Source organism: Lepidochelys olivacea (assembly GCF_965140295.1).
Source record: "Lepidochelys olivacea isolate rLepOli2 genome assembly, chromosome: 20".
NCBI classification, from domain to species: Eukaryota; Metazoa; Chordata; order Testudines; family Cheloniidae; genus Lepidochelys; species Lepidochelys olivacea.
The window spans coordinates 3,139,139-3,156,468 of NC_140430.1; the positions used below are offsets into that span (position 1 = coordinate 3,139,139).

At 57.4% G+C, this 17,330-nt stretch overlaps 1 protein-coding gene across 1 annotated transcript; it reads right to left on the minus strand.

The window, feature by feature from the left end:
• Positions 1-691: 691 nt before the first annotated feature.
• Positions 692-17,330, minus strand: LOC311510377 (uncharacterized protein; the record flags this gene model as incomplete). The annotated part of the gene is made up of 4 exons (XM_084609992.1): positions 692-1,658; positions 2,224-3,865; positions 15,418-15,609; positions 17,288-17,330. The coding sequence occupies 3 exons, from the start codon at positions 17,328-17,330 to the stop codon at positions 2,637-2,639; spliced, it is 1,464 nt and encodes a 487-aa protein (XP_084466118.1). The 3' UTR covers positions 692-1,658; positions 2,224-2,636.

The following is a 17,330-nucleotide window of genomic DNA, read 5'->3' on the forward strand; positions in this document are numbered from 1 at the left end:
TTCTCTCTCCCAGGGCCAAGCCGCAGGCTCCTCCACCCCTGAGAGAGGGACCCCATTACTGCACAGTCCTTCTCACTGGTCACACACTCCCAGGGGTTAACCGCCCTCTGAAACCACTCCTCTCTGAGCCTTCAGCACGCCTGGTCCTCGTCAATCCCCCTTCGTTTTACTGCTCCCCCGTCACTTACTGCAGGAAGTGCCATCCGCGGGGTGCAGTACATCCCACCGCTGACACCAGTTGTCATGGAGTCCCCAGGCGATGCTCTGGAACTGCTCCCTACGAAGCCAGGCAGGACTCTGGGGAAGTCTCCTTTCTGTGAGCAGACTGTCTTCAGGACACACAGCTCACACAGCTTCCACCTTCCTGGGTCTGACCTCGGACCATTCAGCATCCTCTGCCCCTCCGTGCGCTTCCCTCAGCGAGTCCGCCCAGGCGGGGTCCTGGGGAAGCCAGAGGGTCCTGCACCCCAACTTCGCAGTCAGACGGGACTCCCAGCCAGCCAGTAAACCAGAAGATTTATTAGACGACAGGGACATGGTCTAACACAGAGCTTGTAGGTGCAGAGAACAGGACCCCTCAGCTGGGTCCATTTTGGGGGGCAGTGAGCCAGACAACCACGTCTGCACTTCACTCCATGTCCCCAGCCAGACCCAAACTGAAACTCTCTCCAGCCCCATCTCCTCTGGGCTTTGTCCCTTTCCCAGGCCAGGAGGTCACCGGATTCCTTTGTTCTCCAACCCTTTAGCTCTCACCTTGCAGGGGGGAAGGGCCCAGGCCATCAGTGTCCAGGAAACAGGGTGTCGGCCATTCTCTGTGTCCAGACTCCTGCACACACCTGCCCTCTAGGGCTCTGCAGTGATCATCCACCCTTACCCCACCACCCAGACACTCAAGAACTGTATAGGGGAAACTGAGGCACCCCCACACTATTCAGAGGAAACATTAAGAACAGTCCCACTTTGTCACACCATCTCCCCCCCCTTCGAGACTGAACTGAGCGGGGTCACTCTGACCAGTGACCTGGGGAAGTTCTGGGCCCCCTCTCCGGGACAGCGCGTCCGCTATCAGGTTGGCAGTTCCCTTCACGTGGACCTCGTCCATGTCATAATCCTGCAGGAGCAGGCTCCATCTCAGGAGTTTGGCGTTGTCTCCTTTCATCTGTTGCAGCCAGGTCAGGGGAGAGTGGTCGGTGTACACGGTGAAGTGTCGCCCGAAGAGATAGGGCTCTAGTTTCTTGAGGGCCCACACCATGGCCAGGCACTCCTTCTCGATGGCCACGTAGTGTTGCTCCCGGGGTAGCAACTTCTTGCTCAGGTACACGATGGGGTGTTGTTAGGATATAGATATTCAGGCCTGTCTGTAAAGGCCGATACTCTAAGAATTTAGGTGTATTCTTATCACTTGGCTAGTTATAGAGGTACAAAAGAGAATCAAAATCACTGTCTGCTGGTGTAAGGGCCTTCTCTTACTGTGACAGTCTGAGGCCCTGTGCTTAGGCTAAGGCCTTTGGCTAAGCAGCAGAGGCAGCCATAAGCTGGGAAGCGAACGGTCACATCCTCACATTCCAACCTAGTCCCATTGAAAGAAGGTGCTATTGGGCTGTTAGGATACAATCCTGTCCTGATAGTGCCTATCGCCTCCAGAGAAAGGGAAGTGCCTAGAAAATGTAAAAGGAAACTTAGTTTGATAGCATCCTGTCTGGCAAGAACTCACTTATCAATAGCTGGGATGTGAAATCCTCACTTCTGTATTGTTTTGGCATTATAGTTCCCACTTTGCTATTGTTTGTCTGGATAATCTCTGTCTGGTTCTGTGATTGTTTCTGTCTGCTGTATAATTAATTTTGCTGGGTGTAAACTAATTAAGGTGGTGGGATATAATTGGGTACATAATCATGTTACAATATGTTAGGATTGGTCAGTTAAATTTCAGGAACATGATTGGTTAAGGTATAGCAAAGCAGAAGTCAAGTTTTATTATATAGTCTGCAGTCAATCAGGAAGTAGGGGGGTGGGGGTGGGCATGGGCATGCGGGTGGGGGAAATGGGAACAGGGAATGGGGCTGGGGAAATTGGAATCATGTTTGGCTAAGGGCAGGAATGGGAACAGGGACCCAGGTGTAAGGCTCTGTGGTGTCAGAGGTGGGAAGGAGGACACTAAGGAAGGAAACTGGAATCATGCTTGCTGGAAGTTCACCCCAATAAACATCAAATTGTTTGCACCTTTGGACTTCAGGTATTGTTGCTCTCTGTTCATGCGAGAAGGACCAGGGAAGAGAGTGGGTGAAGGAATAAGCCCCCTAACAGGTGTCTCTCCCCCTTTCCATCCTCCTGCATTAACACCGCCAGCCCCGTGTCTGAGGTGTCGGTGAACACCACAAAGGTCTTGTCAAAGTCTGGGTTTGCCAGAACTGGGCCACTGACCAGAGCCTCCTTCCCTCTGGTGGAGCTGCCCTGGGGTCCTCTTCCCTCCTGAGCAGGTGGTAAGCTGGCAGCCCCCCTTGCCTGGGCCGTCTGCCCCTCATCCAGCTGGGTCCCTACCCAGTTAACCCTGGGTAGGTTGGGTCTGCTCAGCCTGTCCCTGAGCCTGGGGCACTGGGTCCGTACGTGGCCTCTCTGACCACAGTGATAGCAGCTCAGGTCACGTTGGTCCCCTCGAGCGGGTCAGATGGTCCTGACGCCAGGCGTTCCCCTGGGGAAGTGGTTCTCCACATTTCCCCGCTGGGAGGTCCCCTGGTGACTCTCTCTCTGCATCGAGGGGGGGGGGGGCTGTTCTTTTGGGACTCCTCCCGGCTACCCCCTGACCAACTGTTCACAAACTCGTCGGCCAGCTGCCCTGCGTGCTGGGGGTTCTCGAGCTTTTTGTCCACCAACCACAGCCTCAGGTCGGAAGGGCACTGATCATACAGTTGCTCCAGTACGATTAGGTCCAGCAGGTCCTCTTTAGCTCGGGCCCCAGCTGTCCACTTGCGGGCATACCCCTGCATCCGGTTGGCCAGTTGTAGGTAGGTGACCTCAGGCATTTTACGCCGACTCCGGAACCTTCTCCGGTACATCTCGGGCGTCAGCCCAAACTCACAGAGCAGGGCCTGTTTGAACAGTTCATAGTCCCCTGCCTCCACCCCTGTCATTCGGCTGTACACCTCCACGGCTTTGGGGTCCAGTAAGGGGGTGAGAAACTGGAGCCTGTCTGCAGGGTCAACCCTGTGCAGCTCGCAGGCATTTTCAAAGGCCGTCAGGAAGCTATCTATGTCCTCCCCCTCCTTCCGCTGGGCCAGGAAGCACTTATCAAAGCTCCTTGCGGTCTTGGGTCCCCCCGTACTCACCACAGCCGGGGCCCCACTGCTCTTCAGCCTGGCCAGCTCCAGTTCATGCTGTCTTTGTTTCTCCTTCTCCTCCTGCTCATGCCTACGTTGCCTCTCCTTCTCCTGACGTTCCCTCTCCTTCTCCTGACGCTCCCTCTCCTTCTCCTCCTGCTCATGTTGACGTTGTTTCTCCTCATGTTGACGTTGCTTTTCATGATCCTCCAGCTCCCTCATTTTCATCTCCCTCTCCCATTCCAGCCGCCTCCGCTCCAGGGATGGGGAGCTCCGCCGGGAGGATCCCCTGCTGGGTGCCGGGGTCAGGGTGCCCTCGGTATTCGCTGGGCTTCCCTCAGGGACAGGGATCGGGTCATCCAAGCGATCCCTCTCCTCCAACTGGGCAATCAGCTGTTCCTTGGTGGACCTCTCAATGCGCAGCCCCCTCTGCCTGCACAGCTCCACCAGGTCACTCTTAAGGTGTTTAGCGTACGTTTCCCTGCTGGCCACTCGCAGGCCTAGGCAGCTTTCCACGGTTTCCAGGAAAAACCCCTCGGGTGCCAGTCCTTCTTGAGATCACCACCTCTTTGCCAGGGTCGAGCAGCAGACTCCTCCGCCCCTGGGACCGCTCACTGCAATCCCACGGGGGACCCTGTTACTGCAAAAGTCCTTCTCTCTGGTCACACACTCCCAGGGGTTAACCGCCCCCTGAAATCGTCTCTCTCTGAATCTTCAGGACACCTGGTCCCCGTCAATCCCCCTTCGTGTTACTGTTCCCCAGTCACTTACTGAAGGAAGTGCCGTCCACGGGGGTGCAGTAGATCCCACTGCTACCACCAGTTGTCACGGAGTGTGGGGGAGTCCGGGCCCTGCACCCCTCTTCCTGGGATTCACTGAGACGCTCAGCCAGCCAGTAAAACAGAAGGTTTATTGGACAACGGGGACACAGTCTCAAACAGAGCTTGTGGGTACAACCAGTATTCCTCAGTCAAGTCCTTCAGGGGGAGCAGGGAGCTTAGACCCCAGCCCTGGGGTTCCCTGCGTTTCACCACCCAGCCCCAAACTGAAACTAAACCCCCCTTAGCAGGCTCCCTCCTGCAGCCTCTGTTCACATTTCTGGGCAGAGGTGTTACCACCGCCCCCCACCCCCCAGCTCTCCTGCTGGTAATAGCTCACCTTACCTGATCACTCTGGTTACAGTGTGGATGGTAACACCCATGGTTCTCTGTGTATATAAATCTCCCCACTGTATTTTCCTCTGCATGCATCCGATGAAGTGAGCTGTAGCTCAGGAGAGCTCATGCTCAAATAACTGTGTTAGTCTCTAAGGTGCCACAAGTCCTCCTTTTCTTTTTCTAGCCAGGGTGAAACCACCGTCCCCTGGGGCTATACACCGGGCCTGGCGCGCGTCTGGGTGGGGGTGCTCTCTGGTTTTACCGCTCCTGACAACCCCTTTGGCTCTAACTCCACAGCAAGTCACCCACCCTGAACAGACCCCCGGGGGTGTGCCCCATGCTTTTTAAAACACAACCCATGGATCTCCCACTTCGGCACAGGTGCTGAGATAAGAACCTAGCTAGCCCAGTGCCCAGAACCTAGCTAGTGCCCTTCACACCTGTGCCAAGTGCTTCTGTTTGTATTTGCCAGGCAATGGGGGTGGCGTAGGTGGCCGGGGGGGTGGGAAATGACACCCACGGGCTGCGTCAGCAGCCTTGTAAAAACACCCCTCCCCCAGGCCTGGGCTTAGCTCCATGCTGACATCTAGTGGGCTTATTCCAAACCTCGAATCATTAAGGTCCTACCAAGTCCACTCCCCCGGCCTCCCTGTTTCATGGGTGGGAGTTTTAGGAATGCGAATACAATGCCCTCCCTTAAGGCATGGAGTGTCCCCCGCCCACCGCCATGCACTCTGCTGAGCTCTTAATTGGGGGGCAGGGGGGGAGCAGAATTGTCCCCACCCACTTCTAAACAGAGGTCAAATAATAAACCAAAATCCCTGCTTTGCAACCCCAGGTGAATTAAGTTCTCTGCGCTGGAAGCTTTTGCCGGTATAGCAATGTCTGGCGCGGAAAGGGGTGAGTTTTTTGCAACCATTCTGTCCCGACAAAAGCCCGAATGCAGCCGCCATTACACCAGCAGAAAGGCATTTTTGCTGATACAGTTGATTTCGTTCAGCGTAAATGATCCTGGCAAAACCCAACTCTCTTTACGCCAGTGCAAGGAGTGTGTACGGCAGGAGGGCTTGCTGTGATAGCCACGCTTTGCCAGCAAAGCTAATGAAGACCTGCCGTCAGCTGGGGTTCCATCTGCCGGGGTAGTTCGGGGTTGCAAAGAGCCATGTCCCACTTCCTCCTCCTCGTGCCTGGTCCACTCAGAGGCTAAGAGCTCGCTGCTGCTGCCAGCTGGAGCGGCTCCCTTTGCTTACTCTGAGTGAGGCCCGAGAGGTGACGCTGAAGCCATGTGGCTGTCCTGTGCCGAAGCGGCCTTGCTCCCAGCCCGGCAGGAGGTCCGCGGTGCATCTCGGGAAGGGAAGGAGCTTGTGTTTTTCCAACCCATGGGCCCTTGTTCGTTTCCTTGGTTTCTCCTTCCTCCCTCTCTCCTGTGGGAAGCTGCCAGCCCAGTGCTGTCAGAGCAGAGCAGCCAGCTATACCTGGGGCACGGGCAGAAAAGGGTTTCACCCCCCCGCCGCCCCCGGGCCTGTGTTTCCCTTCATCCGTAAAACCTCCTCGTTATCCATCCTGATGCCACCAGGGGGCGATTGTGCACTGCCAGCTCCAGCAACCTGGCCTCTGATGGGGAAGAGACTCTGGGGGCTCCCCTTGGACCGGCCCAGCCCTGGAGGCCCCTGACAGGTCCCCGGTGTCTGCACTTGTGCCCCTTTCCTTAGAGCCGCCCCCGAGGGGTCCCGGCTCCCTGGCCTTGGGCCCCTCTTGTGGCTGCTTGAAAACAGGCCCAGGCCGGAGCAGAGCTGCATGGCGGGGGGAAGGGGAGGGGGGGTCCCACAGCCACCCACACGCTGCAGCAGGGGAGTGAGGCTGAGGAAGGGGGGGTGCTGATGTGGAGGAGACGCAGCCCCAAAATGCAGCATGCACCTTCAGCTCTCTGTATGGGCAGGGGCTCCCTGCCCTCCCCAGCGACTCAGTGGCAACTCCAAGACGTGCTGGCTTGTTTCGTGGGGGACAGGGCTTCCTGCTGGTCCAGCAGAGAGCCAAAGCAGGTGAGCACATGGGGGGGCTGCGGGTCGGGAGTTAGGGGCACTGGCAGAGCTGGGAGAGCCCATGGCTGAGCCGTGCCTCAGTTTCCCCACCATCCCCTTATCTATTTGTGGCGCGCCGGTACAACGGGGCCCTGATGTCAGCTGGATCCTCTAGATGCTACTAGTTCCAGAGGGCAGCACCCCCTACAGGCCAGAGCTGTTCTGCCCAGCCGTCGTCTCGGCCTCCGCCCTTTCCCGAAGCAGGACCGGGGAGGCGGGGGCGGTTTGCGGCAGCCTCAGGAAGGAATTTCTGACAGGCCGACCCCGCTGAAAATCTAATCTGTTAAACAACCGTCTCCTGGCCCCCGCCCCCGGGGCCAGCTGTGAGTCCAACCCCTGGCACTTGGGAGGGGTCCAAGCGGCCCAGCCATTCACACCCCGTAGCGGTTCCCACCGGGGTGGCACGTGGGTGGGGGTAGGAGGTGGGGGTGTGAATGGCTGAGCCTTTCTGCAATTCTCCACATTCCTGGCATTGCTTTTCACAGCCGGGGCTGCCACGTTCATCGCTCGTGGCCTTTATGAGAAGCAGATGTGGCCTGCGGTGCCGCCCTTCCCCCTGCAGCGGTTTCTCCGTCATCCACCCCCCCACGTTGTAGTCACCTCCCCCTTAGTAAGCGGGGTGCCCCTGCTCCAGCCTCGACCTGCCTGGTTTCCCCCACACCCAGCAGGACCAAGCAGGTCCTCTCCCGTTGACAGCTTGGGAGTGTCACCCCTTTGCCAAATCTCCAGTTGGAATCGAACCTGGGGCCCGAGGCACTGGCTTGGCATGTGAATGGCCAGGGGCAGCGGGGGCACGGCGATGGGCCAGGGTCTCTGGCTGTGCCCGTCTCACCCCCCATGCCCAGTGAGCCGGGAGGCAGGTCCCTCCTGAAAGTAACACTGCACCGGGGTTTGTAGCGGGCTGGATGCCGGAGACCGGCCCAGGATGGCTCCTACCCGCTCAGCCCAATGGGGGGTGACACCGAGACCAGATCTGGGTAGCTGTGAGTGCCCTGGCCCAAGTGGGGCGACTCAGAGACTGGGGTAGGGCAGCTCCTCCCAGCCCAGCTGGAGGGGGGCGACTCTGGCAAAGGATCAGGGCTGCCCCGCAGCCCGTTCGTGTCCCGTGAGGCCAGCACAGCCGCGGTGCCGTCTGCCCGGCTGGCACAGTGGGCCTGATTGGGCTCGGCAGAGCGACTGGGGAGCCGAGGTTTCCAGCCCACTCTCCACAGGCAGGGCTCAAAGCCGGGGGTCAGCCCTGGCCCGCCGCAGCCCCCACGCTGGGTACAGACGGGCCCCTTTCGTCTCTGCAGTTTGCTCCTTCCCTGCCCCCATGTCTCCCTCTGCAGCTTAACCCCAGGGAAATGGTCCTGAGCCATGGGCCAGGCTGGGATCTGGGGCTGGAGGGGGAATGGGGCTGGGAGCAAGGGGCTGCCAGGCACGTGACCCTGTGAAGAAGAAGGTGGGGGGTGCTCATGGAGAGACTTCAGCTGTGATTCCAGTCCGGTGAGGTCGCCCAGAAGTGGACATTTTCCTGGCTCAGCCTCTTGAGCCTATGACATGGGGAGCTATTTGCAGATAGGGCCTGATTCTGAGTCCCTCTCAGGGGCCCACCCAGTCCCTCTCAGGGGGCCTCAAAGCAGGTGGAAACAGCTCCCTAAAAATCCCCCCATGCAGGATTTCCCTGCCCCGCAGCATGCAGCTGGCATAAGGGTTCTGTGTCAGCCCTGCTCCCATCCTAGGGGGCAGGTTGAGGGCACAACGTGTAAGTTAGAGCAGCCCCGAGGTGGCACTAACAAGAGGCGCTTGAAGGTGGCGAATGGGAGGGGAGGTGAGGCTGGGCAATGGGGAGCGGTGTGTGCTCCCCAAACTGGGCTGAATGATGCCCCCTAGTGGCAGCAGCGTCTGGTGCAGCAGTGAAATCAGTGGGCGGTTTGGTCACACCAGGCCCAGCCCCAAAGCCCCCTCCTCCACCCCTCACCTGAGCTACCTGCCCCAAAGTGAGCTGCATTCAATACGATCTTAAAGGGAACGGGTGGAATAATCACCCAAGGGCCCTGCAGTTGCAGGGACAAGAAAGGCAAGATGTCAGGGCTGGGGCCCTGCGGAGAGACAAATGAAGCCGCCTCCAGAGGGGGAAGAAATTCCTGCTGCTGGCAGATAAAGCCGCAGAGCAGCACAGGCCGGAGGGAGACGTCTGGGAGGCTGGTGTCACAAGGACAGGGTGGGGGAGGAGCCCCTTTAATAGATTCTGGGACAGTGGGACCGTCGTAAGGGGCTGGAAGAATCCAACCCTATCTCCCTGTGCCCCTGGTTAGATCTTTAAGAAAGCAGCGATGGAGGAGCCAGGAAATGAGAGGCAGGTGGGTCTGAGCTCCGGCAAGGGGCAATGATACGGGATCAGATGGTGAAACAACTGAGGATGCGGGATGTGATCGGACCTGGGAATCAGGGCTTTTCTCTCTCCACGGATCAATCTCATGTGCAAGAAGAAAGAGAAAAATTCCGGGGGTGTCGTCTGACCAGATAACGCAAGGGAGGGGCCGGAGGCGAATTCCGATCACAGAGCTGGGGTGGGGGTTCAGAAAAGGACTGGAGATTTTTAGGGCCAGTGATCAGCCTCGGGAGTTCTTTGAGCTCAGAGTGGGGTAATCTCATGCTTCAGGACACCCTGGTCGCAGTGGTCAGGAAGGAGATTTTTCTCCTCTGTGTGCATTGGGGATGAAAGCCTTGGGTGAGACCCTCTGCAGAGGGGTGGACTGCACAGGAACATAGGAAGTGCCAGGCCGGGTCAGACTTGAGGCTCATCCAGCCCAGTATCCCATCTCTGACAGTGGGCAATGCCAGACCCTGCAGAGGAAGCTGTAAGAACCCTGCAGTGGTGGTCGCAGGATCATCCACCCCCATGAAGGTTTCATCTAATACCAAATCGTAAGATACCGGCTTTACCTCTGAAGCATGACATTTTATCCTTTGGCTATTCCGGTTACCTACACGAACGTCGCATCCCTCTTTGGATCTTGCTAAATCCTTGGCCTCGACGACATCATATCGCAGTGAGTTCCACCGGCTAATTACACATCCTGTGGAGAAAGCCTTTCCCTCAAGCGATTTTGAATTTCCCACCTTTTTAATGTTACTGAGCATCCCTTTGTCCCTGTGCTGCAAGACGGAAAGAACAAATGCTCCCGAATGATCTCCCCCGGCTTCTCCATCCAGACCGTTTAGTTGATAGCCTTATAGGCTGTCCCCTCTCCCTTGCCTCTCCTCGGGAAACAAGCCCCGGCTTTTCACTGCCTCTGCCCAGGGGGGTTATCCAGGCCTCTGGCGGTTCCCTGAGCCCGTGCTGATTCTGAAATTGGACCCTGGCGGTGCAACGCTGCCGTGTGGCCGCGTGTGTCAGGGCAGCCGGTCTCACTCCGGGCTGCGCTGGAGGGGACAGCTGATCCCCTGGCCAGCCGGGCTGTCCTTGCAAGGGATCCTAGCTGGGAAGCCAGTTGTGGCACCAGAGGTTCCCCCGAGGGGCCGCTGGGATGGCCTCAGCCCCAGGCAGGGCTTGGTGGGCGAGTGGGGAGGGAGCAAACCCAGCGCTGCTGTATGGGCCTTGAGCTCTGAACCTTGCTCTCTTCGCTCCCTCCTATCTGCTCGGTTTGCCTGGGACCAAGTGGCCCCAGCTCAGGCGCTGCCCTGCCCCATCGGGGTCCTGGATCAGCAGCCCCCAGCCCCATCCTGCAGCGGGCAGTGGCCTGGAGGGGGCTCAGGATCAGCCCATTGCTCACAGACCAGTGGGACCGGTGTACAACCAGACGCCAGCTTTGCCTGGTGGGGGCTGTGGGGGAAAAACCTGCCAAGGATTGACCTGGGCATGAAGGGCAAAGGCCCAGGCGCTGGGCCGGCCAGTGACTTGCCCTGCGGGGGGATATGACCGCCCAGGGCGGTGCTTGGATACCAGCGCCGGGCCAGCTCCGGCTGAGGGCTCGGCTCGGTGCTCACCTTCCTCTAGCTCAGGGGGGCATCTGCCACGCTCCGCCAGCTGTCCTGAAACCAGCAGGGTCCCAGAGCAACACAGAGGCCTCCTGCAGGGGCCCCGGGGCCCCTTCCGTGCTCTGCGGGAAGGGGCATCCATTTCCCCACCACTAAAATGCAGCCACCTCTGGGGTGTAAATATACCATGCCGCTGAGCCCCCATAACGCCACAGAGCAGGGCGTCGTGGCGTGGGGAAGGCAGGAACTAGAGGAGGGATCAATAACCTGAAATGCCAGCCCTCCATTATCATGGGCGGGCGGCATTTCGGGTCCACTCGTTGCAAATCAATGGGGCTCTTTCAGGCCGGGCCCTGGCAAGCAGGGCGGCATTTTAGGAGCGTGGACTGGCCCGAGCGTGGGCTGCAGCTGGGGCCAGCGGGGTTAACGTCCTCGCTGCTGACCATGCGGGGGTGGACGGCTGGCCCGGAGGGAGCGGATGGGAATTGGGCCAGTGGCGTTCACCAGCTGTCCAGCGCCCGTCGGCTCCAAAGGCCGGAGAGCTGGGCTTGCGTAACCCTGCCCCCCCGCCCCTCCCGCCCCCAGCCTGCTCTTTGGAAACGGGACGTGCCCCAGACAGTGAAGGGGCGGGCAGCGTGAGCACTCCCCGGGGGCCAGGCGCTGCCCGGAGGGGCAGCTCGGCCCTTTCGAACAGCTGGTGCAGCAGCGTCCTGCCCCGACGGCGCCGCTTTCCCTTTGCCCACTGCCGCCGGCCCCCTTGCGGCTCCCGGGGTCCCACTGGGGCTGTGATGTCATCGTTCCGAAGATGTGAGGTCACTAGAGGTTGCCATAGAGATGAGTGTGATTTTTATGGTTGCACTGTGAGGTCACATGGCAGCCTGCTGCCCCCCAGAGGAGAGGAAAATGAACAGCGGCTGGTCTCTTTGCCTCTCTAGCCCCCGTACGCCCCCCACCCCCATCCCCCCATCCCTGTACACCCCCCTTTATACCTCCATCGCTGTATCCCCGTATGCCCCCAACCCCATCCCTGAACACCCCCCTTTATACCCCCATCGCTCTATTCTGTACACCCCCCTTTATAGCTCTGCCCCCGTACGCCCCCCACCCCCATCCCCCCATCCCTGTACACCCCCCTTTATACCTCCATCGCTGTATCCCCGTATGCCCCCAACCCCATCCCTGAACACCCCCCTTTATACCCCCATCGCTCTATTCTGTACACCCCCCTTTATAGCTCTGCCCCCGTACGCCCCCCACCCCCATCCCCCCATCCCTGTACACCCCCCTTTATACCTCCATCGCTGTATCCCCGTATGCCCCCAACCCCATCCCTGAACACCCCCCTTTATACCCCCATCGCTCTATTCTGTACAACCCCCCACCCCATCCCTGTACACCTCCCTTTATACCTCCATTGCTGTATCCCCGTATGCCCCCAACCCCATCCCTGAACACCCCCCTTTATACCCCCATCGCTCTATCCTGTACACCCCCCTTTATAGCTCTGTCCCAGTACGCCCCCCACCCCATCCCTGTACAGCCCCCTTTATATCTCCATCACTCTGTCCCCGTACACCCCTCACCCCATCCCTGTACACCTCCCTTTATAGCCCCATCACTGTATCCCTGTACACCCTCCTTTATAGCTCTGCCCCCGTACGCCCCCCCACCCCATCCCCCATCCCTGTACAGACAGACACTCCTATTGAGAGGAATCAGTGTCCCCTGTGCCCCAGAACCCGGACTCTACCTGCTGACCCGTTCCTGTGTGTGGGACCGGACCCTTCATCCCTTGTCCCCAGCGTGGCTTTGCCATTGTCTGCAGCGGGTCTCAGCAGGGTGCGGTGCAGCCAGGGGCCTGTACCCATGAATGTGGTCGCGAGGCCTTGGGAAGACCGACCAGTGCAACCAAGCTGAATAAACACCAGCTGTAAGGAGGAGCCCAGCCAAAGCCTGGCGAAGTCTAGGGGAGACTTTCCATGGCCTCCCTGGGGTTTAGCAGGGCCCCTAAGTGGACATAATGGAGACCACAGAATCGACTTTAAGATCCACCTCAGCCTCAGGTCCAGCCAGCACCGTCTCCAGGGGCCAAAGCAGCTGTTTCAGGACAGGGCGCTGTGGGCCCCATCACAGCGTTTGCATTCACATGCCTCCGGGGGACAGATTCCCCAACGCCCAGCAGCTGGGTGCCCCGCCGCGCCTGAGCGGATTTCCCATATCAGTGCCAATCCCCACTACTGTGACAGCCACCGGTGTGGTTAGGCTACATGTAAATGTCTAATCCCATTCTGCTCCCAAGCCCCTGGCCTCGGAACTGTCACATGTGCTTGGGACAAGTGTCTCTGCCGCCACACGTCTGCGTTTTGATTTTAACCCATGCGGCATTTTAGACAACGGCGTGGCTGGCACTGAGCGTGAGCATTAGTTCCAGACACTCGACCTCCGTGCTGTTACGTTTCACGGTGCACACGCACACACGCACAAACTGAGACCTTACATTAAAACCTCAAACTCTCTCATGGGAAGGTTGTGATGCCCCCCCACTACTTTATTGCTTACAATCCAGAGCCTTCAGGCGCAAAACCCCAAAACAGAGAGAGAGAAAACAGGCTGCTCCCTACAGCAGCGAGGCCCGCCTCACCCCACCTTGCTGCAGGGTGGGTCTCAGCAGACTGACAGCTGCTTGGCCAGCTGAGCTTGACCCCAGCGCCTGCCTGCGATGTCTGGCATGAGCTGGCGCTTCCCCAGAGAGGCTGGAATGGGTTATCTCAGCTGCTCGTGCACCTCATCTCTCCTGCTGTCCGGATGGAAGCCCCATACTGCCAGGCTGGGTCCTGTGGGCCAGCTGGGAATCCCAGATGTACTACATGTCACCTTGGGACTAGCAGCCAACAATCAGCCCCCCAACCACTGGGGAGGGAAGCAAGCCCACCCCTTCACCCAGCTGGGGATGTTTCTCACCCAGGGTATGTGCAGAGGATGGTTGGAACGGGGTGTCCCACTGCCATGGCTGGCAGGCTGGGCTTTCCCATGGGTTCCTGTTTCCCCAGGGGTCTGCAAACTGTTACTTCGTTAAGCCAGGATCCTGGGGTCACTTCTCTCAGCCGATGACCAGTGAGGGCCGCCATTCTTACGTCGGTGGCAGCCTGCATCTTCGGTCCGTGTCTACAGCTATCCAGCCAGCCGTATGCTCTGGGTCCTTTTCAGATCCTGTCGGCATCGCTGTCATGATGCTAGCGTGCGTGCGGATCGTTACAGGAGGGCTGTTTCTAACAAAAACCGATGAAAGGCTTTTCATTGAAAAACTGTCTTTGTCAAAAACTGGTTTTGAATAGACAAACCTTTTTGACTCAATTATCCAGGTTTTCAATCTGAAATCCCAGACACTCCAAAACTGTCCCCCCCCTATTTTTGGCAACCTTAATTTTGTGGGTTCAAAATGAAAACATTTCGGTTTTCGGTTTCAAACTGTAAATTTCTGAGGGTTTTTTTTTTTCTAAAAATGGGGAACCTGCTCCATTTGGGAGTTTTCAGTTTTTCAGTTAAAATTTGTTGCTGCATTTTGGGGCCAGAAATTAACATTTTTCGTTTATATTTGCGGGAGGGGGAGGGAACTATTTCTGGGACAAATCAGGGTCTTATTCAAATGAATAATAAGAACACGAACGTTCTAGTTTGTTGAATACAAATCATTCGGGGTCGCTTTCGCAGCTGGTGGCATGTGCCGTGCCGAATGCAGTCACGACGCTGGTTTGCGGTTGCTGTAACAAAGCGCTTGTCCTAGTCAGCAATCGGAGCCGGGATAATCTTTGTGTTGAGTCTGAACCACGTCCTACCACAGCGAGGGGTGGGTCCCAGGCTGGGGCACTTGGGTGCTACCGTAATGCACCTAATAAATAATGCCCAGCGCCCGGCGCAATAGACCCAGCCGAGGCTGCGGCCCCATTGGGCTAAATGATGTACATAGCGCACTGTAATAGCCAGTCCCTGCCCCAAGCTAGCCAGTCAAAGGGAAGCTGCTGATTCCCGTGTGATGGCTTGGAAGCTGAGGCCTGGGGAGGCTAAGTGTCTTGTCCAGGGTCACCCTGGCAGCGTCAGGAATTGAAGCCAGACGTCTCCTGCGTCCCACGCTGCTGCTTTAACGCTAGCCCCACCTTCCCTGTCTAACTAGCGTGCCCCATGCAATCTCTTCTGGGTGCCAGTGAAATCCCTATTGTGTTACCCAGCCACTTCCCTGGCAGGGCATCGTTTATCTCTAGGACAAACTGCTCCTTGGGCTCTGGGCGTGAGAGCCCGCACAGCGAGTGGCTCTGAAAGCCAGCTCCTTGACTCAGCACCCTTTGAGTCTGCAGATAACCCCCCAGCTGTGCATCAGGGGCTAAGTGAGGGACACGTCACCAGCAGCCAGGTGTCTGGAGTCCAGCTCCCAGATGGAGAAGCCTAGCAGGGAATTCCCTTCCTGGCCATCCCTCCTATGCAAAACTCTTCGTGCGGCTAATAAATCAGTTTCAATGTGCATCTGTCCAGGGCAGAGTTGGACCTCTGGGTCATTAGGGGGAACGCTGACCCCACGGCACTTTTCGTAAGGCCAGAGGGTTTGCTCAGCCAGGATGCGGTAGCTTTCCTCTCCCTGTGCACTGTTATAAGCAGTGCCAGACTGGGTCAGAACCGAGACCCATCCGGTTCTGTATTCTGTGTCCAACGGAAGCCAGCACCACATGCTTCCATGGGAAGGTGCAAGAAACTCTGCTGTTATGGGATAACCTGCCACTGGGGGAAATTTCGACCTGAATTCCCAGTCACTAAGGGTTGACTGCTGCCCCCTGGTCTTGTTGATCCCGGGCTGGCCTGGCTCCTGCGTTCCAACCCCCAGGGGACTGCAGATGCACTTTGCCATACGGCTCTCCTCGTATTGGCCCATCCACGCAATCGTGGGAAGCAACCGATGGCTCCTTGCGAAACTCCCCTGGGTGTCTGCTGCAGGCAGGGCCAGCGACTGGGATCGCGACACGGGGATGTGCGGAGAAATCTTGATGTCGTCGTCGGAGAAAGTCCGGTGGTGGTGGAGGCCGAAGGGGCTTTGCTGGCCACCTGGAAGTGGGGCGGAGTGGGTGGGGTGCAGGGTGGGCAGTGACAGTTTTACCTTCACAAACCTGCATTTCCCTTGCAGGCCAGGGGAGGGATGGCTGGATCGTGTGTCCCGCGGACAGGGTTAGCGGCGCAGCTCTTGGTCTCTCTGGGTGCACCCCATCTGGGGCCAGGTCTTGTGCCGTTACCCCTCCTGGGGTGGAATTCCCCAGTTCTCTTGCTCTTCGGGTATATCCAGGGGTGACTGCAGCCACGCAGAGGTACACCAGCTAGCTCTGATCTCACTTGCAATAACAGTGGAGCTGGGGCTAGCCAGTCGAGTGCAAACCCAGGGCTGAGTCTTGTGGAGAGAAATTTGGGGCCCTGGTACATCATGTTCGTGGGGGCCCCGTCCTCTCCTATTTCACCCAGGTTACAGATGTTCTGGGAGCCCTGGTATAATTGTCCCTCTCATCAGCTCTGTCGTACAGCCCGGGCTGCTGCGGATTCACTGCTCTGATTATACGAGCTAGTTGGATCAAAGTTACCTCGGGTTTGTTACCTCTGTCTGCAGTGTAGACAAGCCTCCGGACCGGGTCCAAGGCTCCGCATGGGGTACTGAGGAAAGTGTTGGAATTGCAAGTTACCACTTCAAAAGTGAGGGTGGTTCCCTGTTCCTTTTTGCAGGCTAGGGGGCTCTGAGTCAGTCTGGAAAGAGCCAGCTTTAAGCAAGTTGGGCTGAGTTGCAACTCGCTACCTTGGCAGCAGCCTGTTTTCTCTCTCTCTGTTTATGGGTCCTTGTAGTCATCGTTCTGAATTCTCAGAAATCGAGTAGCATAACATGAGAACGGCCGTCCTGGGTCAGACCAAAGGTCCATCTAGCCCAGTATCCTGTCCTGTAACAGTAGCCACTGCCAGGTGCCCCAGAGGGAATGAACAGAACAGGGAATCATCAAGTGATCCATCCCGTCGCCCATTCCCAGCTGCTGGCAAACAGAGGCTAGGGACACCATCCCTGCCCATCCTGGCAAATAGCCATTGATGGACCTATCCTCCATTAACTTATCTAGTTCTTTTTTGAACCCTGTTATAGTCTTGGCCTTCATAACATCCTCTGGCAAGGAGTTCCACAGACTGATTGTGTGTTGTGTGAAAAAATACTTCCTTGTGTTTGTTTTAAACCTGCTGCCTGTTAATTTCATTTGGTGAATGCTTGTTTGGGTGTTATGAGAAGGAGTAAATAACACTTCCTTATTTACTTTCTCCATGCCAGTCATCATTTTATAGCCCTCTACCATCTTCCCCTTAGTCGTCTCTTTTCCAACCTGAAAAGTCCCACTCTTATTAGTCGCTCCTCATATGGAAGCCGTTCCATACCCCTAATCGTTTGTAACTTTGCAGCAGAAGCCAAAATCACCTGACCCAATCAATTCGGGAGAGGGGGGAATACTCATTGTCCCCCCCACACACTGGGGATGGGCAGGGGAATTGGACAATCAAAAGACAGACCCCCAAACCCCACAATACAGTATTTATATTAAAAAGTCTCCTGATTTGTGAGGGTCTGATGCATGATTTTGATCTCACAAGGTTGGCAGCCCTGCATGCAGGAGCTAGCTTTGATCAAGCTAGCTCAGATAACAATAGGAATGAAGCCACAGCAGCAAGGGAAGTAACCTGGGCTAGCCGCTCGGGTACGTACCCCCAGGCTCCAGGTGGGTTTGTATTCGGCACAGCTGGCCCAT